The sequence below is a fragment of the Vombatus ursinus genome, unplaced genomic scaffold (assembly GCF_900497805.2).
Source record: "Vombatus ursinus unplaced genomic scaffold, bare-nosed wombat genome assembly UNPS02014832.1, whole genome shotgun sequence".
In the NCBI taxonomy this organism is placed as follows: Eukaryota; Metazoa; Chordata; class Mammalia; order Diprotodontia; family Vombatidae; genus Vombatus; species Vombatus ursinus.
The window spans coordinates 54,142,841-54,166,469 of NW_020954610.1; the positions used below are offsets into that span (position 1 = coordinate 54,142,841).

Here is a 23,629-nt window from a genome sequence, read left to right on the forward strand (position 1 = left end):
ATGAAGGAAGTTCTAAAAAGGAAGGCCTAGGGGAAACGTGAAGATCCACTGTTCATTTACTATATAATTTTTGCCTGAGACCAATCCTGGCTGTTAGACATAATCAATAAAGGTTTAGAAACTGAACAAGTGATTTGGAACAAGTGACTTCCCACTGTTCAACTCCAGCTCCAAAGCTCTTTAAAGTAATTTGGTTGCCAATACAACCCACTGAAGACACCTGCTTTCACAGTGCCTTAAGATACATGGGAGGGCCTTTCTTTTCCCGGCCAAGCTATACAAGGAATGCCAAACATGCAGACCCACTGTGATTCTAGTTGCTGTCAGCTGTCCTATTAGTCACTGACTACGGGAATATTTCTGATGTACATAAATGAAAAGGCAAGGAGGTGAGTTTCCCTAGGTGGGTCATGCAGGGAATCCCTCCTGTTACTGTTCTAACACCCATAGTTTTGCCCAAATTATGGGCAAAAACATTCTACCTCCATGGGCCTAGACAGAAGCTATCATTCAGGGTGATATCATATCACAACACAACACAAATACATTGGGAACTTTAGCATTGTTGCAATTCAATTCAAGAGCATGGCTGGAAAAATACAGTTTAAAAAATTTAATTTTAGGCATTTGTTTTTTGTTAAGAGGAATGTCCTTCCTTAGGCATAAATTTTGGCATTAGACTATCACCTCCCTGGGCACTATATACTATTAGTTGAATATTTACTGAATGTCCATAAGCACTAAATGGAATCAAAATACTTGGCTCCAAAGCTGGACAACCAACATATGAACACATTTTTTTTTTTATTCTCATCAAAGTTCCTTAGCATCATCTTCCCTCCTTCCTTCTGCTCCCAGTTCTGAGCCTGCTGTAAGCTCAGAGAGTGAGAAGAGAGTGAGGCAGGAAATTATTGCTTCTGTTATCTGTTGGTGCATGCTCTATTGAGGAGCAACTCCAACCGGGCTCCTGAGCACTTCAGCTCCTTCTTGTCAGAAGAACCCATTTCCAATATATGGCATTATCACTCACACAATGGTCCTGAGGCCAGTTCTACACAGTTTCATGCTTTATACAATCCCTCCCTTTGCATTGTGAACATGGATTTCCTAGACCTCGAGCTCCCTGGCTATTCCTCTTGAAGTGGGCAATTTACCTTGGAAAGGTCTTCAGCTAAGCCTGCTAGGCCTTCCCCCCCCTTCCTTTTCTGCCTGGGGTCTTTTGGGTTCCCATTACTCTCCTCAGCTCTAGGAGCCTTCTCTTCTGCCTGGTCCCTTATTTGGAGTTGCTTCTTGAGCACAGAACATACTGCTATGTTTATATTTCCTGATTTGGGGGCAACATACTGCTATGTTTATATTTCCTGATTTGGGGGCAACTGGAAACTTCATTTAGAAAAAAATTCTTGTGACCCAAGTGCTATGAGCTTCCTTTTTTTAGGTATATAAGCAAAATGAAATGACCTGAACAAGGATTCATGCTGAAACTAAGAGAAGGGCATTTTCCATAATGAACATAAAGTTGGTATTCTTTGGTTCCGATGATATGTAAATTAGCTATCGTCAAAGCATTCTTCTACAGAATGCCATTAATCACTGGCATAGAATGAAAAAAAAAATTTGCATGTCATAACATGGTGTTCCTTTGTCCCTTTATCCTGTTCCTCTGGCTCCTTTCCATCTACCTACAAACAATCCTTAAAAAAGGCAATCGTTTGCCCACTATGGAGGCAGTGTGATATAGTGGAAAAAGCACTGGCTCTGAAGTCAGAGGACCTGGGTTCAAATCCTGTCTCTGATGCTCACAACCCATTTAGCCTCCTGGGGCCTCAGTTTTCTCATATATAAGAAATGGGATTGGATACCATGGCATCTAAGATCCTTTCTAGCCATAGCTTTAAGATTTTATATAAGAGGCTGGGGGGGATCCCACCTTTCTCACCTCTGTTATTGTTAATTTTCCTGAAAATATCTATAATCACTATTTCTACTCTCTTATTACCTGTTTTTTCTTCAGTCCCTTGCACTTGTCTCTATCCCCAGTACTGAAACTGCTTTCCCAAAGGTTGGCAATCATTAAGCAACAAATCCTCCCTCCCATCTTTGAATTATCTGTTATTTTTTTTAAAAAAACTTATGAGTACTTCTCCCCTTATCCTTGTTTACTAGATAATTTTTTCTCTCTTGACTTTGGAGATCCTACTCTCCACATTCGTTTCCTGCCTCTCTAACCACTCCTTTTGGCTTCTCATCCTCTGCCCGTTATTTCCTGTTACCATCTCTACCATATCTGTACCTTTGCCCAGGTTGCCTGGCATGCCTGGAATGTATTCCCTCCTCAACTCTGACTCTTAGAATCCCTAGCTCCCTTCAAAGCTCAGCTCAATAGCCAGCTCCTACATGAAGTCTTTCCAGATGCCCACAGCTGCTAGTCCTGTGCCCCACCCCCTGAAATTATTTTGCATATATATCTTATATTTACTTATCTGTATATGTTTTGTATCACCCCAGGAGAATGTAAGTTTTATGAAAGCGGGAAACATTAATTTTGTCTTGGCATCTCTCACATCTTAATATAGTGCCTGGTGTACAATAAGCACTTAATAAATGCTTGTTGATTAGTTGATTGGTTTGTGATGAATAATACTTGAGAGTTTATCCTTAGCTTTCTTTTCTTCTCTATATTCTCTCCCTTGTCAACCTCATCTAATTTCATGGTTTCAAATGACACCTTTATGTAGATGACTCCCAAGTTTATATCTCCAACAATGACCTCATGTCTGAGCTCCTGACTTGGATTTCAATTGCTATCTCTGCTTCGATGTTGTACCAGTATCTCAAAGTCAGCAAATCCAATCAGTTACCAAATTCTGTTGATTTTACCTCTACAACTTTTCTCATCTGTCCCTTCCTCTATATTTCCACTATCACTATCCTATAATATGAACTCTTGTTAGCACCCATCTATAGTGTGTAATAGTCTCCTTCCAGGTCAGCATGCCTCCCACAAAGCCATCTTATTCTGTTCATCTTTAAATTCTGTGAATCTTTCTTAAGAATAGATCTAGTCATGCTACTCTTCTGATCAAAAATCTTCAGTGGCTCCCTAATACCTACCACATAAAGTTCAAAATGCTGTGCCTGGTATTCACCTTCCTCCACCTTCCAACCTGGCACCATCTTTCCTTTCCAGCCTTATCTTACGGATAACACTGTATAGCATGTATAGGGATAGGGTTCAGATCTGTGTTTTCATCGACATAGGGAATTCCTGAATCAGGAAACTCCCTTTATACTGCGCTTCAACCAAAATGGCAACACTTTTTGCAACAACTCCCACCTCATCCCAAAAATCATCCCCTCAAAACACACACACACACACACACACACACACACACACACACACACACGTTTATTCTACTCTCTCACCTCCATGTCTTTTCTTCTGCCACTTCTACTTCTGAGCTGTTTTTCCTCTTCTCCCTAGCCTATTGAATTCCCACCCATTTTTTATATTGCTTTTTTTGGGGGAGGGGGTGAGGCAATTGGGCCCAGGGTCACATAGCTAGTAAGTGTCAAGTATCTGAGGCCGTATTTGAACTCAGGTCCTCTTGACTCCAAGGCATTGCACCACCTACATGCCCCCCTCCCCATCTTTAAAAGCCCAATTCAAATGCCCTTTCATCCATTAAACTTTCCCAGATCCTCTGGTCAGTAATGACTTTCCCCTTAGATCTCACATAGCACTTTGTTTTCTACCTCTCGAATGCGCTTATCATGTAACACTGTTGTCATCTGTGACTGTATCTTAGCCCCTTACCAGACTGTAAGCTCTTTTAGATCAGGGACTAGGTCTTCTCCACATTATATATCTCCCCCAGCACCTAGAACATTGTGTGTAACACAGCTGATGTGTGTTATAACATTACTTATGTAAGCTACAACACAGTGGGAATAAAATAACAATGGGAATTCTTAAAAGCAACCATTTTTAAAGAATTTTTATTCCTGAATCCTCATCCATCCATCCACTCATTCATCTACCTATCCATCCATCCATTCATCTACAGGCTGGCCAGATGCCTTGCAGAAGAATCTTCTTCCCATCTTTTTTCTAATTAAGTGGCTACCACCAAGGAAATCTGACAGAAATCATCACGAAATCAGGAGAGGAAAGTGTGAGCCTCCAGTCTTTTGTTCTATGAGGAAGGTTGGCTATCTATGATATAAATAAGTGTTCCCTAGCTTGCTTGGTGGCTATGGATTCAGGTTGCCCTATCAGGGAGCTCCTGATAATCTTGAAACAACGCTTTTCTCAACATGATAAGGTGCTAAGTAGTCAAAGTGCTTGACCCTGGAAAATGGCGTTTGTCCAGTCCAATGCATTACAGTTGGGTACATAGTGAAATGTGTTCTTTGCTATAGGGGAGGAATGGCACCAAAGGGGAGTAGCAGATAATATAGAAGCAAAATGCTCACAACTTGGCCTCTGTCTTCTTACTAAAAAGACATGAATGTATTTTCCTTTGGGTGCATGGAAGATAGCAAGAGAAATGGGACTTTTAGGTTACCTAGCAGAGCCTGAAACGAAGAATAAGTTCCTAGGGTTCTCCTGATGGTCTTAAAGTACACAAAATGATGCATGCACAAACACAGAAGGCCAAATAAACACAGCTAGTTTCAGTGTCTACTCTCAGTATCCATCATAGTCTTCCAACAGTCCATATATAATTATAACATCATAGAATCACAGATTTGGAAGGGTCCTTAGAGATTATCTAGTTCAGTCTCCTAATTTACAAATGAAGATATTGAGACCCAGTGAGGTCAAGTGAGTTGTTCAAAGCAGAGCTGGGATTTGAACTCAGGTTGGCTGCCTCCAATCTTACCACATGATACTTCCTTTCATACTAATCATACTGTCTAGTGTTTTTGTTGTTGTTATTTTTTGGTGGCACAAAAGTGTTACTATATATATTTGGTATATATGGAATCTTTTTTTCTGTCTTTTACTTCCTTGTGGTAGGTGTTGAGCAGTGGTATTGCTGGTTCAAAGGATATATTATTTAGTGATTTTTCTAGTATATGATTGGGCCATGGGCCTTAGTTTCCTCATCTGTAAAATGAGGAGGGTCCCTTATTATAACATATAATAGTTAAGTAAAAAAATCTACCATCCAGAGCTCATGGCCTCTAGCAAGAGCCCTTAATCCTAGGAGGTGTCAGTGAAAGCAAGGAATCTCCTAAGCCATCACTCAACCTTTTTCTAGTCCTTGGAAATGGACAAGACTCTTGGGGTTTCTTGGCTTGGGCGAGTTTCTGCAAGTCAGTCCTTACACAGGTGAAATACTGTTTCATTAATCAGGATTACCTATAACTAGCTAACCTTCACAATGCTACCCAGGAATGGGTATCTTGATGAAGTGCAATGAGTACTGGATTTGGAAAAGGATGACCTTGGTTTAAATTCATGCTCTTTTCCTTACTTTCTACATGACTTTGGGGAACATTTAATCTCAGAGCCTCAGCTAATTCATCTATGAAAATGAAGGAATTGTCCTAGGTGACTTCCAAATTCTAGATCCTCTGAGATACAGAAAGATATAAATAATATCCTTAAAACCACATATAAAAGTTTGTTTCTCCCCAGCAAGAGCCACACCATGAGAGTATGCAACACCCTTCCTATAGGAAAGATCTCCCAGACAGAATCACTAATATTTCTGCAGGAGAGTCTGGATCTATGGAGCATCAAAACTAAGCCAGCTGGGGGGCAACTAGGTGGCACAGTAGATACAGCTCCGGCCTTGGAGTCAGGAGCACCTGAGTTCAAATCTGGCCTCAGACACATGACATTCACTAGCTGTGTGACCCTGGGCAAGTCACTTAACCCCACTGCCTCACCAAACAAAAAACAAAAACAAAAAAACTAAGCCACCTGGGTCAGTGAAACTGTCTCAGTTGGGTGGTTGAACAATGTGAAGAAATTCCATCTCTTCATGTCAAAGATCTCGTTAGGTGATTTTAATTTACTCAGTAAACCATGTTAGTCCAGTTATCCTTTTTACTCAATTTTGTTACATTCATTTTCCCTAGGACTAAAAAAAAAAAAGGATGTATTTAACTTGCAAAAGTTAACTCTTCTGTCTGCAAAGTCCATTTTAATGAAGAGCCCATTGGTAGGGAAGGTATTATGGGTAACTTGAGGAGTACACAGACAGCTCTTTCTTCTGCCAAGATTAGCTGCTAGGTTTAATTTCCTGAGGCACCTTCCTTTTTGCGTGTGAAAGTCCTTCCTTCAACATTTCCTATAACTTAGTTCGTTGTTATGTGTTTAGCTGGTTTCACATGTCCATTATAAAACTACATTCTTCTGTGTCTCACTAGCACGTAGCCTACTGCTCTGCACACAATGCTTCTCTGTGCATGTTTATTGTACTTGTGATATAACTAAGTCAGAGATAGTGTGGTGAATGATTACTGAGCTGGAGTCAAAATCAGCAAGTCCCACTGCTTTGTGACCCTGGACAAGTTATTTAACTCCTAAGTGTTTTAGGCCAATGGCATCAAACTCAAATACAAAGAGATCCCTGCTAGCTGCATATTGACTTAGAAAACCAACCACAAATCAACTATCTATGTCATATTGTATTTTTGTCAAACATTTCCCAATTACATTCTAATCTGGTTCTGGCTGCAATAGGGAATTTTGCCCTGAGATTTTTGCTAGGCCCAGCTGTGAATTTCATATCTCTGCCCTAAGCAACTCCCTAAGACTGGTAAGTTGCAGAACAGTTTCTGAACTACACTGGTAGAAGGAGTTTTCTCACTGGGAGTTCTTATAGACTAACAATGTCTCCCAAAACCACTCTCCTAAAACACAAAAGAACAAAAATAAATGAGCTCATCCTGCTTAGTTTCTTAGAAAAAGGAAGAAAACTCATGACGGCTGGAATAGACTGAATTTATAGTTAACTTTGGAGGTGATTGGGCATTCAGAGATACAGAATATCTGTCCTTGAGGCTGCTTGCTCAGGGACACAAACCTAGTAAATGTCAGAATTCCAACTCAGGTCTTCTTGACATCAAGTCAAGGGCTCTCTATCCATTGAACCTAGCAGGTGACATAATCATCATTATTGTTATTATCATTATGGTTATTATAAAATAGTTGCACCTAAACATAGTTATGAAGAAAGTACTCTGTAGAAATATTTTACATACAGGGTTTACCAGTCACTAGATCTCAGCACTATCTACTGAGCAGGGCAGGACAAGGTAAATACTCCAATAGGACATCCAGAATGGCGCAGAGTGGGAATCAGTCTTGTTTTCCCTCAAAAAGCCTTCAGTCAAGCCCTGCTCAGTACAGTGCCGTCCCTCCCAGCAGTTGACATCACAAAATGTATTGGAAATGTTTGTTGACACATTCATTTGGCACCAACTGGTATAGCATCTGGGATCTGTACAGAGTTTAGAAACAAAAATTGCTCTTCAAAAGTAAATAAACTCATTGCAGCACTACCCAAAATAGGCCTCATTAGAAACCTTCCCGAGGACTTTGGTTCCTTCTGAAAAGAACACACAGAGCTGAGCTTGTTAAGCTGCAACTGGCAAAAAAAACCAATCTAAAAACCACCCACCCAGCTGCCAAAAGAATTCCGACCCGATCATTCCTAATTCATAAAGAAGAGGACTAGAAAATAGATTCATGTGCAATCTGATTCATTCACATTTAAAACCCAGCTTGCTCAGAAGGAGAAGCTTTTGGGCAGAAAAATTCTCACATTTCATTATCACCCAATAAGCTCCAAGAGTCCCAGCCTGCTCTGCTGATCCCTCTACATGTTCACGTCTAATCCAGATAAATATAATCTTTTTTCCCCTACAAACCAAGTGACTTACCACATTTTGTGGCTGCTGGACAAGCTTTACCAAAGCTGGGTGGCTATAACCTGAGAAGGAGAGAAAGAAATGATTAGCATCCAGAAGAGCGTCCAAACTTCCCTAACCTGCTTCCTTTTGACCACACACTACCTTAGTTTGGCCTCTGAATACCATAATGAATCTTTTCTTAAGAACAAATGTGAGATCGTGGAATCACAGAGCTCGAGTTAGAAAGGATCTCAGAGGCCATGTAATCAACTCCTTCACCCCCATTTTACAGTTGAGGAAACTGAGGCAAACAGAACCTAAGTGACTTTCCTAGTATCACACAGCTAATAAGCGTGTGAGGCTGGATTTGAATTCAGGCTTTTCTGACTCTAGGCCCGTTACTCTATTTCTATCATGCCATCTAGCTGCCTCACTGATAGAGGCTGATAGAGGTTAGCATCGTGTAGTTACTTCAGTGTCTAAGACAAGATTCTAACTTAGGGCTTCCTGACCTTAAGTCTTGCACTCTATCCACAACTCTTCACCACCTACTTGTCTCATCATGACTACTCTTATCATCATTTTACAGATTAGAAAGTGGAGGATCAGAGAAGATTAGGGAATTGTCCAAGGGTACCTTGCTAGTAAGTGGAAGGAGCCAATACATTTGTTTAGTGATTGGGAGTTTGATCTAATTTAATTTGCATTTACTGAGCTTGCCTATTATGTGGCAGCTAGGTGGCATAGTAGATAGAGCACTGGAATTAGGCTTGAATCCTGCTTCAGATAGTATGTGGGCAAGTCACTTAACTTCTAAAAATGGAGATGACAGCACCACACAGGTTGTTGGAGTGGGGGAAAATCAAATGAGATAACATAAGAAAATGCTTTGCAAACCTTAGAAGCTTAAAAACTACATTAAGATTTTTGGAACCTGTGTAACAGTTGTGTCCAACTCTTCATGGCCCCATTTGGGGTTTTCTTGGCAGATACCAGAATGGTTTGCCATTTCCTTCTCCAGCTCATTTTACAGATGAGGAAACTGAGGCAAATAGGGTCAAAGGACTTGCCCAGGGTCACACAGCTAGTAAGTGTCTGAGCCTGGATTTGAACTCAGGAAGATAAGTCTTCCCGACTCCAGACCTGGCACTCTATCCACTGCGCCCCCTAGCTGCTCCAAGTAAGTATTACTTATTACTATTATGTTCCCAGTACTGGAAGGAAAACTAGATAGCTACATAAAATAAATATAAGCAGATTATAAGAACATTCCTTTTTCCATTAGCAACCTCATCTCTTCAAAGTCAAATTAACAGCTGTTTGTTGAGAATTGCCCAGAACTATGTGCCCAGTTCTGTGATATACAGAACATAAACTCCATAGGAAGATTTATTTGAACTAATGCAGAAGTAAACAGAACCAGAAAAAAAAATGACAATTATCACAATGTACATGGGAACAACAAAAAGCAACTGAATGCTATATAATTGCAAAGACAAAACTTGGGGATGGAGAAGAGCTGTTAGTCAATAAACATTTATTAAGTGCTTACTGTGTGCCAGGCACTGTGCTAAATGCTGGAAATATAAAAAGAGGCAAAAGACGATCTCTGCCCTCAAGGAGTTTACAGTCTAATGGGGGAGACAATAAGCAAAGGTTCATCTTCCTCTCCCCCTCCTTTTTATTTTATTTTTTCAGAGATGAGGGACTATAGGCATAGAATGTTACATATGCTGTCAGGCATGGCTAGTATGTTGATTGGTTTTGCTGAACTGCTTTTCCCCCTTTCTTTTAAAATGTTTTTGTTACAAGAGACCATTTGATAGGTAAGAGGAGGTGAAATATGTTTGGAAATGACAATGTGAAAAAAAAATATGTGAATAAAAATCAGATTAACAAAAGAATGTAAGCTCTAGGAAGACAGGGACTATTTTTCATTTTGGTCATTGAATACTCAGTGCCTTGTACACAGTAGGTATTTAATAAAAACTTGTGAATTGAATTGTAGAGGATAATGAATGACAAGTACATGACAAGATTCCTAGCCTCATGGAGCCAGTCTAAAAAAGAGACTAAGTAAAAACAGTGAAATGTTAAACAATTTTCTTTTTGTGTGTGTGTGTAAGGCAATCAGGGTTAAGTGACTTGCCCAGGGTCACACAGCTAGTAAATGTCAAGTGTCTGAGGGTGGATTTGAATTCAGGTCCCCCTGATTCCAGGGCGGGCAAACAATTCTTTCATATATAAATCTTTTTTTTTGTTTTGTTTTGTTTTTGTTTTTTTGGGCAATTGGGGTTAAGTGACTTGCCCAGGGTCACACAGCTAGTAAGTGTCAAGTGTTTGGTCTGAGGCCAAATTTGAACTCAGGTCCTCTTGACTTCAGGGCTGGTGCTCTATCCACTGCGCCACCTAGCTGCCCTTCATATATAAATCTTGACAAAACCTGAGAAAACAATAGAAGAGATGTCAGCAAGTAGTCCATGATTAATTACCAAGTGAACTCCATGCTGAATATGTTTAATTCTGCCATCCTAAATTTACTATCAGAATCAGATTCCTGTAAAAAAATATATCTGGGCTGACCAATATCATGGTTATTTCAGACCCTCCCTGGCAACATACTACCGATCTTTGTGGATTTTCTGAATGACTGAAAACAATTTCTTTGATTTTCACTCCACTTTATATTTCCCTACCCAATTAGGCCCCGTTCCTCTTTTAATTTCATCTGCATGCCGTATTTTTCCACCAGTATCACTAACTAGAGATATTTACATATTATATCAAGAAGAAACCTCTGGCTGCAGGAAAGTGCAATAAAGGGGGAGAAGAAAATCCATCTCCTTTGATGTTTACTGCTTGTGTGATCTTGCGAAAGTCACTTAACTTCTTTAGGCTTCAGTTTCTTCATTGGGCTAGATAGCCTCTAAGTAAGAGGCTCTAGACCTATGATCCCATGATCTCTCCCAGCCTTTCATTTTACAAGATAAATGTGAAATCAGAGAAGGTAGGAGATTTGCTAAGTGTCACAAAGCAAAGTAGCAGCCCTCATTATCTCTACCATTCATTTGACATTTATTAGCTTTGTATTATTGTCTTACTTTTTGTGTGTTTTACATAAAACCACAGATTGAGAGTGTGAAAAATTCTTAAAGATTATTTTACTCAACCTCCTTATTGAGCAGATGAGGAAAAAGGTTCAGAGACGGGAAACGACTTGGCAGGGCTTATAGAAATAGCAAGTAGCAGAGCTAAGAGTAGCACCCATAGTCACTGACTCCAAATCAGTGTTCTGTAACTTGCTGGGCCTCTTATGCCGCTTATGTTTCCCCAATTAGACCAGAAGTCCTGTGAAAGCAGAAACCATGCTTTATCCCTCTTTGTAAACCGTTATACTACTGGGCATAATTCTGGGTTCATAGTATGGGACCTAAATATTTATTGATAATGATGAGAAGAAAACTAGGGCCCTGAAATTAAGTAACTGGTCAAACGTCACACAACCCAATTAATTAGTGGCAAAACTTGAACTGGAATCCAAGTCTTCCTGTCTCCAGTCTAGTACTTTTTCCAGGGGGCCATTTTGATGGGAAACAAAATAGTTTATTTTTGGCATTTTTTGAAACCTCAACAATAAGCCAGTGGTAAGTGCGGTGGTACAGTGGCATGCAGATTGGATTTAAGATCCTTTAGGGCAGAGTTTTTTCATTTTTGTCTTAGTATCCACTTCACTTGGTACATTGCCTGACACATGGCAGGAACTCATTAAAAGCTTATTGAGACTCTGTCCCAGTTATATTGCAGGATGGAAACAGGATTTGAGATTCCAGGACTCGAGTTCAAGTGCTTGCTCTGCATCTCTGTAACCTTACACAGGTTATTCTACCTCTTTAGGCCTCAGTTTCCTTCTTTGTAAAAGGAAGACCAGAAGGTTTCTAAGGTTCCTTCCAGCACTAAATTCTATGAACCCTAATTCTGGGGAACATTACAATTCCTGTGCCATGGCCCAGGAATAATCCCCAGCTGGAATGCCTAGCCTTCTTTTACCCTCTGAGCTAATTTTTTCCAGATTGATTAATTTATGAGGGCTGAAATATAGGGCTAAACTCCATTTTCCCTCAGTTCAGATACACACCTGATCACATGACAAGCCAACCTCATTTCTTAGGAGGAGAGGAAGAGAAAGTGGAGGAAGAAAAAGGCCCAGGGTTAGAACTTTCTAGTCACTTTAAGGAAGGAGCCTTCTGGTTTGGGGCTTTTTCTTTTCTTTTCTTTATTCTTTCTTTTCTTTTTTTTCAGGAAGCCTCTTTTTGCCTAAAGGTCTTTCCAAATTAATCCCTTATCTCTCTGCTCAGGCAGTTAGTGGGGCGTCTCTGTCTTGGCTGATAAGTGTGTGCCAGTAAAGAAGTGTCCTATTAAATCCCAAAGGGTGCATAATCTAGTTGTTAGATTCAAATCGTTTTTCTGTCTTCTCTAGTAAAGATACAGCTGAGACCTTGATCTGAGATCAGAAAACCCATAGCCCCCTGGAGTTCTTAATGTCATTTTACTCTCTCTTTGCTTTCAATGGATGATCATGCCTCCAAATTGAAGGCCACGTTCAGGTTTTCCAAGCTATGTCAAAAGAGTCATCAAAATCCATTTTTCAGTTTCTCTCAATAAATTTGATATTTATATAATACTTTTCTGTATAAAACAAAATGACATTTTCTGTATTACCTCATTTGTACCTCATAACAATCCTGTGCACTATTGGTGTTATCTTATTTTTACATATGGGGGAACTAAGGCTCTGTTCCATGGGCACACAGTAATTGGTAGAGATTGGATTTGAGCCCAGAGCATCTTATCCATAACACCAAGCCTGGAAGGTAAGTGGCCTCAGCCATAAAATCATAGGATTCAGAGTTAGGAGGGACCTAAGAGGTGACCGAGTCAAACACCCACTGTCATTTTTCACAGGAGGTGGAGAGAAAAAGAAAATGGTTTAGTACCTGTGTGGTCTTAGGTAAGTTACTTAACTTCTGTGGACCTCATGTGTAAAATGAGGGGCTTGAACAGACCTCTAGGGTCCATTCCAACTCCAGCTCCATTATCCTTCCAGCTCTAAAAGTACGATTGATGATTCTTTGTAGTCACTTTAAGGAAGGAGCCTTCTGGTTTGGGGCTTTTTCTCTGCTCAGGCAGAGATGATCACCAAGGAATAAGTCATATTGTTGTTATTCCTATTTATGATTGCAGCTGGAGGGTAATGAGGAGTTCTCTGGGTCATTCCAGCAAGGATGTCCCAATCACTCTGGCTACACTGATAAAAAAATGCAAGTTGGGAGAGTGTTTCAGCTTTGCCCAAAATTCTATAGCTAGCAAATGGCAGAAGCATAGCTATTCTCTATCGACTCAGCTTGAAGTTCTCCCGTGAAGAAGAATTCATGCTCAATAGTGCCTGTATAGATTTAATTACTGACATGTTTCATTTTACACTGAGCTGAAATCTATTTCCCTGTGATTTAAATCTACTGATCCCAGTTCACAGGCTCATAGATTTCTAGTTGGAAGGCACCTTAGAGATCATCTAAATCAGTGGAGTCAAACTCAAATACAAAAGGCCACCAAACCTTACATAACGATCCTTGTGGACCACGTATGACTTAGAAAACCACGTTAACATTGTGTTCTTTTGTGTTTTGAAATTTATTTTGTTATATTCCCCAAATGCATTTTAATTTAATTCTGGCAGCAGGATTGGCAGTGCACCTCTGATCTTGGCTACCCCTTCATTTTGCAGATGAGGAAACTTAGGCATGTAGTTGTGAAGGGAATTGTCCAAGTTTACAGAATTTGAATTCAGGTGTTCTGACTATATCCCATGCTTTTGCTGCCCTTTAGGGGCAAAATTCAAAGTTTTTACAATTACTAGAACACTTCTTATGGCTACATAAAGCATGTGGATTGTGTCCAGGCATGAGTAATGAAATGTGAGCTGGGGAGCGGGGTGGGGGTGGAATGGTGCCTTATAACAATGGATTTTGGCAACTTCATTTCTGTAGGCAAAGTTATTTGGTGCTTTGGACAGTGAAGAATAAAGGTAAGTGGCTTGAACAAAACCAGTTTTATCTCTGTTACTAACTTACTTTGTGACCTTGGGCAAGTCCCTTCCCTTCTCTGGGAATCTGGCTCCTCATATAGAAGTGAGGGGTTAAACTAAGAGATTTGTAATTTCCCTTATGTATCTAACAATCTATGATTTTACGAAATGAACATTTTGTTCTCAGTCTCAGAATCTTGGGAAGCAGATGGTACTTAAGGAGAACAATGAGCCCCTGAAATACTAGCATGGGAAATGAAAAGCCCCGGGGTCAAAACTTAGGTCAGTTCTTCAGTGAGAAAACGGATCATCCCCATGCTCGGATATGCATGGGTACGCATCTACATAGCCCTTCCTCTCAAGGATGTTGTGAGGATCCAGTGAGATGATAGATATGAAAGCCCTATGGAAAGTATATGACACTATGCAAAGCTTTCTTTGTCTGTTCCTTCCCAGACACTAAAGTTCCAGCCTAGCATGACGTGGCAGGGCCCACCAATCCTCTATGTAGTGGTCTGGATAAAGTTTTGAGGATGAAAGTGAGTCTATCTAGAGGTGAATCCAGTTGGAGATTTGAATACAAAGGTGTCAAGAAGGAGAGGGGTAACCATGCCTGCTCAGCCTTCCCATCAGGTGTTCCACAAGTCATTGTGCATGGTCTCAAAAAGTTTTACAAAAAGGCTGCTTAATTATGTTTGAAAGGACTCAATGGTTCTTGAAAACAGTTTATTTCTAATGTTTTGGCTCAACAAAAGATCAGAGTACTCCAAAAATGGAACGGTCTACTTCAGGGGTGGGGAACCTGCAGCCTTGAGGTCATATGTGGCCCTCTAGGTCCCCATGCGCGGCCCTTTGACTGAATCCAAACTTCACAGAACAAATCCCCTTCATAAAAGAATTTGTCCTGTAAAACCTGGACTCAGTCAAAACTTGGACTCAGTCAAAAGGCCATACCCAAGGTCCTAGAAGACCACATGTGGCCTTGAAGCCACAGGTTCCCCACCCCTGGTCTCTTTCAATAAATAATGAGTACCCCATCACTAGAAGTGTTCAAACAAAGATTGAGTGACCAGTTGTCAGGGTTGTTGTATAAGTAATTCATGTTTCAGGTAAGGGTTGGACCAGATGACCTTTAAGATCTCTTCCAACTCTAAGATTAAATGATTTTATAATTCTAAGAAGGGTAGATCTGGAAGAGAGCTTAAAAATTCATTCATTCACTATTTTCTACTATTGGATTAACCAAATGTAGAGCCTTGGATCTGGAATCAGATGATTGGATTCAAATCCTATCTCTGCTGCTTACTGCCTTTGTGACCCTGGGGTAACTCCATTGAGGATAAAGACTATCTTATTTTTTGCTTTTGTATCCTTCCTATCAAGGGAAGTGCCTGGCACAGAATAGGGATGTAATAAAGATCATATAGTGGAAGCTATCTGTAAATTTCTTCTGGAGAAGAAATTAATTTAATTTAACTCAATGGATTGAATTTTTAAAGCAGAAGAAATTCATAAAAGGTTGAATCTAAAAGTTTTGCAAAGACCCAACCACCCTCAGTTTATTTGCAGCAGTTGCCATGTCATCTCAATTTCTCTCGCCTGTAGCTCTTTATTGTCTAATCAGCTTTTGATGGCAGGTAAATTTGTTTGAGGTAATGTCCTTAATAAATGCAGGAGTGGGGAATGCAAAGTTAGTTTCAGGAGGAATATCTTCAGGCCAAAGTGGGGGTGTAATGGTGAGTAGGAGAATAGCCGAAGATGATCTCTGCCATCAACCATCCTGTGTTATCTCTAAGGGCACATGCTTCATCAGCTCTTCAGCCTACAGGTCTTTAAATTTAGCAGAGAATCAACTGAAAAAAAAATGTTTAAAAAGCACTCAATAACCCCAAAGCAAGTCTCCCAGCTGCAATTGACATCACAGTTTCCTGCAGTTAAATGCATTTCCATATGAGACCTGCATATCATATATTTAGTTGGGTCCTTCAGCAATAGCAAGACAAATTTATAAGATGGGAAACTATAGTAGTGAAGTTCAGGATCAGGGATATGACTGCAGTAAGGGGGTATCTGCTGGATCAACGTATTTGTGCAGGATTGAGAAGCCAAAAGAAAGGCCAAATTTGTTACCTGTCTTTTTTCTTTTTTCCTTCAAGTTTCAGAAGGCTTTCTGGACTATTTATAGGGTGTGACATAATGCACAATATCAATTTAACATGAAATTACATGTAAGTATAAATGAAAACTGTACCTACATCTAAACCCCACAAATTCAAAAATTTGCACATGCACAGCACCAAAGAGACAAGATTATTCAACCTTCACTGTAGCTAAATGATTTGCTCAATTGTACTAGCCAGACCCAGGATTTAATTATTTGAGCACCTAATCCAGAGCTGTTATTAATTTGTTGCACTGAATTAAATTTACATATTTAATTGAAATTCAGTTGTTTAACAAACATGTTTGTTAAATGTGTTTAGTCATATTAAGGTAGGTTTCTGTCAGTATTATATAGCTTAAATGTTAAGTTCTTGCTTCCTGGAGACTATGTTTTTAATTTGTTTTATATATACTTAATAAAGTTAATGACAGCCATGGTGTTGGAGATGTTATCAAGACTCCTTTGCAGTTCAAGGATTTGTAGCTTAGGAAGGTCAAGTAGCTTAGAAAGAGGCCTGAATAATCTGAAAAAAAATTATTAGTCCCTGATAAATAATGAAGTATTTTCCTTCATGGGTAACACAGCATGCATACAAATTGTTTTTCTGTAGCTCAAGTGTCCATTTATACCAATTCACCTATATTCCTTCACATATTCCCCCTTGTGACCAATGATGCCCATCTTTTGTGAAACTTACCTATAGGAAGGGAGGAAATTTGAGAATAAAGATCTAACATCCGGTTGCCATCCACATCCACCAGATAGTTTCCTCGGCTCTCATTGTAGTTGCAGAAGAAATGAACGGATTCTGCATTCTTTCAGAAAAGGAGAGAAACTGATGCAGGTTTATCACAACCCTGTAGCTTCAGGTCCCTTCAAAGTGAACCTTGTATTTTTTTTAAATTGGTAAAAAATCATTAGAACAATCTCTGTTCTAATCAATGAGTTTTAAACAAGATGACATGGTTTCACCACACAAATCTAGAATGGATGCTGGGCAATGTTCTCTCCCAAAAGGCTGAGTGCAGTTTTAAACTTTAATAACTTAAAACTGTATTCAGACTTTTGAGACACACTGAAATACACAGCCTATATTTAGATATCATGAATAACTATGGTTCTTTTAGATTCTTCCTGTATTCAGTCTAAAAGACACAGTAGATTGTACCAGATAGACAGAGAATCCCATAGCAGGAGGGTAGACTCTGTTTAGCTAGGTAGAAAATATTCTCAAATTCTTAGTTCCTACTTGCGATTGTATCAAAAATGCCATAGTGGATAGTATCAGTGGTTCATTTATCCCAGTGTCTGGCTTTGATCCAGATGAGCCCATGGTGCTACTCTTCTCTGAAGGTTATGAAATTTACATATGTGATATGTCTCTATGACCCATGGATTTACATATACCCCAAATCTATACTTAATCTAAAATGAAGCGAATGAGTGTATGTAGCTGCTAAAATTTGCATCAGAATGAGTCAGGTCAAAACACTAAGAGCCAAATGCTTCCTTTTTATTTTTGTAATACTAAAACTTAGTGCATTTGTCCTTTAATTTAGAAACAGATGACTCCCTTCCTAGGCATAGATGAGACATCTCAGTGTATGTGGTGTATGTGTTGGGTGTGGGGGATGGAGAAGGGGACAGAGTGGTTAGAAAGTGTCAGAATTCTGGAAGCAACATCTAAGTTTGCACAAGAGAACAAGCGAGGAAATAGATGTTATGACCTTGTGACAAAAGTTATCATCACTGAGTCCTTTTGTTGTTCTCTGTGCCCAATACCTCAGGCAGAAGCATGGCCTAGCCTAGACAGGTTTCTCATGCAAATCCCTTGTTTTACAGGTCAACACAAAGAAAGGCCACGTAGGAACACTTGACACACCTGGACCTGCTTCCCCCTAGCCAGCCTGCTTTGGCACAAAGAAATTTCCCCTGACTTTCTTGCTTTCACCTCCTTCTAGAATACACAGCTTTAAAATCAGCCTTCATATAATAGGTCAGCCTCAAACAGGAGTCAAGAGGTTGTGGCTCTCCCTACATTTCCATGCTGCCTGTGGGCAGGCTCAGAGTTAGACATAGACTAGGACTCACTGGGGTCAGTGGCAGAAGCTGCTGTCCTTCTGTCCCAACAGATCAATTGTCCTGACTCCCTCCAGTAAGGAGCATTTGGAAAAGTCATTAAATAAGCATATGATCAAATTGTAAATTCAGAAACATGAAATTTTCATAAAAAAAGGATGATCCATGGAAATTTACCTGAATTCCGTTCAACTGCTTCATTAATTCCTGAAAGCAAAAACAAAAACCATTATTGCAGAAAGCTAAAATGACTCAGGACTTTTATTAGGAAACAGTACATCACTTTTCTGACTTTATCAGAAGAAGAAACAACATGGATAAAACAATTCCACAGCCAAGTTAACACACCAATGAAAAGTCGTTATAGAAGTTTCAGGGAGGAAGGATGAAGATTTGAGAAAATTAATATTAACTAGAATTCTGTGCCAAATGGATCTTCTATTAGGTAAGCTTTTTTACACCCAATCTAAAATGAACTGAACTGAAAACGGGTGGGAGAACTAGTGGGAAGGGCACATAGGCAATGAAAGGAGTTGCCAGAACTAACTTGTTCATGATAAAGAACACAGTGCAGTCACCCAGGAGAAATTCTTTCTAATTCCCACCCGAATGGGCTGGTTACAGAGGCTCCAGGGCTTGGACCTATTTTAGAAACACATCCAACCCTACTTACTACCCCTGCAGATTCAGAAGTTCTCTTTAGATAACTTGCTCACGTCAGAATTGTGACGTGATGGAAACCATTGATCTTCTGCTGATAAGAGTATTGGCCTTCAACTTCAAGTCCTTTGGAATTCATAGAATCACAGATCTAGGGCTGGAAGGCCCTCAGAGGCCATGTGGTACAACCCACTCATTGCAGGGATGAGGAAACAAACCTGGAGATGTTAGGTGAACTGTCTAAAGTATATACAGGTAAGTAAGAGTCTGAGGAGGATTTGAATTCAGGCTGTCTGACTTTAGAGCCAGCCCTCTTTCCATTGTATTGTGTTCCTCCCATTCAACCACTGCATGGCTAAATGTTCTACCCTGGTGGTTGGAGCATTTAGGAATAAGCAATTATATACAGGCTACCTAAAAGACATGGGTGTATCAAATCTGCCCCTGCTACCATCAAGGGAGCTCAGGTATTTGCCCCAGGTCAAGTAGTATTTGTGATGGGTGAGCTGGTAGATAAGGACAAAAGGGACAAAAAAAGCCATCTAGACTGTGGCCAATAGCTACAGCCTTCACCTCTGTCAAATCTTTTATCCTAGCTGTCAATCAACAAGGATTAGGTGGGCAGGCCTCCAAACACATCTTTGTGTTTGCTGCTAACAAGCAACAAAACTGATAAGCCTGTGTTTCCTCTGCTTTCGTTTTCCCCCTTCCCATCCTGCAGTAAAGAAGCTAATACAGGGAGGAACTGAAGCAAAGGCCCTGGATTATACACAACCTAAGTAAAGTCCATAAATATAGGAGAGTTGACTATAATTGGCAAAGTCAAGATGGAAGGGAGCAAGCCCTCAATTTTTCCTTCAGCCTCATTAGTTTATGATTCCAACACTGAATTTGTTTATTATTTATGTTCTCTATTGCATGTGGACCTGGGTTAAAATGGGATGGGAGCTGGCTGTCACATTATAAGGTGATCTACTGAAAACTGGCGCCATCTAACACTCAATGCCTCTACATAGGTCATCCTGCAGGTATAGGTGGCTATGACCATTACTCTACCATTTTTCTTGCCTCACAAGGCTCATGCTCATCTCTCCTAAATTCATTCCCAATTCACACACGCCAGATATGGCCAACTCACTCTAGATCTAGGTCCAGGCACTTCAGTCTTCATCAGAGGTCCATCATAATCAAAGTCAACATCAATTTTGGCTGCAGCTTGGCTGATAGATCTGCATCCTGCATGAGTAATAACAAAATCACATGAGACCGATGGAACACATTCAATAGCCATTTATAGCTAACCTAAGGCTTCATACATCAGACAGTGCCTTTGAGATTGGAGTGAGAGGAGCCTAAGAGATGTTATATCATTTGAAGAATGAGCTGAAGAACCAGCTTGTTGAACAGTCAGTCATTCTCTTTCTCTCAACATTCTTTTTAAAATTAAAAAAAATTTCAATTAAAAATATTTGTATTCTCTGTCCCCCTACCCACAATGAAAACAAAACAAAACAAAAATTCTTATAACAAATATACATAGTTAAGCAAAACAAATTTCCACATTGGCCATATCCAAAGACGTATTTCATTCTGAACTCTCGGTTCATCACTTCTCTGTAAGGAGGTAGCTTCTTGATATTCGAACTTATTATCTCAGGGCTGGAAAGGACCTTAGATCATTTAGTCCAACTTGTAGGTGAAATAAGAATCCCTTCTACAACAAACCCAATGAGTGGTCTTCCAGTTTCCACTGGAAGACACATATTACTTGTGTGAATTTGGCAAATTACTTATCTTGCTGGGCCTCAGTTACCTCATCTGTATCACCTTCACTTTTTTGGGGGGGGTGAGGCAATTGAGGTTAAGTGACTTGCCCAGCTAGTAAATGTCAAGTGTCCGGTCTGAGGCCGGATTTGAACTCAGATCCTCCTGACTTCAATTTCCTCATCTGGAAAATGAAGGACTTGGATTAGATGGCCTCTGAGTTCCCTTAAAGTCATGATCCTATGACTTTAGAGACACAAAATTCACATCACCGCATCTGATTCTCTGTTGATGGCAAGATTCTTTAAGAGTTCTCATTCAAGGAACTATTTAGTGAAACCCATGACAATACAAAGGAAATTGTTCTAATGATAATAACCATTATAATGATATGCTCAAAACATACTGTTGATATTCTGCACATGTATAGCCAAAAAAGGAGATTGTGTCTGAGGCTGGATTTGAACTCAGGTCCTCCTGACTCCAAGGCCGGAGCTCTATCTGCTGTACTACCAGATAGCTGCCCCCATCCTTCATTCTTCAAGAGAACCAAAATCATCAGATAGACAGATTGCCACATAGCAAGAATGAGGGACAAATAAATAGCCTTAGAAGAGTACCTTAGAGATATTAAAAGAATAAGCCCTAGAGACACTAAGTCCCCTACAGAAAATTTTTTTAAAATAATTGATATTAATGCCCACCATCCCCCATTATTCCCATACTTCCATGACCTTGAATCTTGAAAGACGTCTTTTTGTTCATAGCCTCTTATCTTTCCTAAGCTTATTCTTTATCCTCATTGCGACTTCTAGGTCTTCCATCTCTCCTTGTCCTTTCAGTCCATTTTGTTTTCCCTTTTGCCCCTTTGTGGTTTTGACCATATATGGTTGACTAGTTCAGTAATACATTGTCCTATTTTTTGATTTTTATCCTCCCCCAGCTTATCACCATTTAGGCCTTGCCAAACTCCGGCCTCAGTTTAACTCTCACCCTCTAGCCTCTCTGCTCCTACTTAAGTACTTTTAAACAGTACCGTAGAAAGTAAAAAAGAAGACTATGCTAACTGAACCCACAATAAAGTCAGCTTAGTGTTTTCCCTGTGTAGCCTTGTATTCACTGAATATCTTTTATTTACTTGTCTCTATTCATGTATTATCTCCCCTGTATAATGTAAGCTCCTTGAGGTCACAAACTGTTCCTAGCATTTAGGGCACAGGGCCTTGTGCACAGTAGGCACTTACTAATCCATCCACATGATGGATTGTAGGGGAGTTAATATTTAGCAGTGGTGAGGGACACCCATAGCACTGACAACACAGATGCACCAGAGACTCCTACTATCAGGTACCCTTGTTTCTCTTGGGAGTCAAATCTACCTCCCAAGACTGTTGTAAAGATCAAATGAGATATATTTGTAAAGAGTTTACTTAGCATGGTGCTTGGCACATAGTAGGTACTTAATAAATGCTTGGTTGCTTTCTTCTTCCTTCCCTCCCTTCTTCCTTCCTTCCTTCCTTCCTCTATCCCTTTCTCCAAAATGGATAAAAGTATTATGAGACTGCCATTCAACAAATCATCAGATGTTATTCATCCTTCATTTTTCTTTCTTTTTTTTTGTGGTGAGGCAATTGAGGTTAAGGGACTTGCCCAGGGTCATACAGCTAGTAAGTGTCAAGTGTCTGAGGCTAGACTTGAACTCAGTTCCTTCTGACTCCAAGGCCGGAGCTCTATCCACTGTACTACTAGTTAGCTGCCCCCATCCTTCATTTTTCAAGAGAACCAAAATCATCAGATAGACAAAAAATAAATCACCTACCAGTGACTTAAAAAAAAAATAACAAAAAACAACTTAGGTAATTATCTTCCTCTAAAATAAAAAAAAAGTGAGTGAGAAAGGGGGAGAATTGATTTAGAGCAGAACAATACCAAACTCAGATGACAATAACATATTTAATTTATACTTCAATTTCCATGAACAAGATAATTCTTAGGGATACTAAAGAAGGCGTTCAAATGAACCACACAAAGTAATAGTATGTATCCTAATAAATGGAGAAAATTGAACACCTGGCTTATTTTAATCCATGAATAAGCAAACTTTTTTAATACTGGAAGTAAATTTTTTTAAATTTATTTTTAGTTTTTAGCATTCACTTCCACAAGATTTTGAGTTCCAAATTTTTTCCCCATCTCATCCCTCCCCCTGCCCCAAGATGGCATGCATTCTGTATACCCCTTCCCCTAACCTGTCCTCCCTTCTATCTCATCCTCCCTCTTTCTCTTATCCCTTTTCCCTTCTATTTTCCTGTAGGGCAGGATAGATTTCTATATCCCATTTCCTGTATTTCTTATTTCCCAGTTGCATGTGAAAACAATTTTTTAACATGTGTTTTTAAAACTTTGGGTTCCAAATTTTCTCCCTTCCTCCCTCCCCACCCACCTTCATTGAAAAGGTAAGCAACTCAATACAGGTTATACATGTGTAGTCATGCAAAACACTTCCATGGTAGTCATGTTGTGAAAAACTAAGTATATTTCCCTTCATCCTATCCCGCCCTCCCCCATTTATTCTATTCCCACTTTTGACTCTGTCCCTCCTCAGAAGTGTTTACTTCTGATTACCCCCTCCCTCAATATGCTTTCCCCTCTATCATCCCCCTGCTCTCTTGTCCCCTTCCCCCCTATTTTCCTGTAGGGTAAGATAGATTTCTATACGCAATTGAGTGTGTATGTTATTCCCTCCTTAAGCCAAATCCTATGAGAATAAGATTCACTCATTCCCTCTCACTTTCCCCTGTTTCCCCTCCACTGTAAAAGCCTTTTCTTGTCTGTTTTATGTGAGATAATTTACCCCATTCTACCTCTCCCTTTCTCCTTCTCCCAGTATAATCCTCTCTCACCCCTTAATTTTATTCTCCAGATATCACCCCTTCATCTTCAACTCACCCTGTGCCCTCTATCTATCTATCTATCTATCTATCTATCTATCTATCTATCTATCT

The 23,629-nt window shown here is 39.8% G+C and overlaps 1 protein-coding gene across 1 annotated transcript in view; it reads right to left on the minus strand.

Annotated features, from left to right (window-relative positions):
* The window catches only part of ABAT (4-aminobutyrate aminotransferase), a 127,317-nt gene that overhangs the window by 21,240 nt on the left and 82,448 nt on the right, over positions 1-23,629 (minus strand). Inside the window, exons 3-6 of the mRNA XM_027839474.1 lie at positions 19,999-20,096; positions 18,378-18,407; positions 16,819-16,936; positions 7,903-7,952 (exon numbers count right to left, since the gene is read on the minus strand). Of these exons, the coding sequence (XP_027695275.1) occupies positions 7,903-7,952; positions 16,819-16,936; positions 18,378-18,407; positions 19,999-20,096 (296 nt within the window). The remainder of the gene's footprint in view (positions 1-7,902; positions 7,953-16,818; positions 16,937-18,377; positions 18,408-19,998; positions 20,097-23,629) is intronic.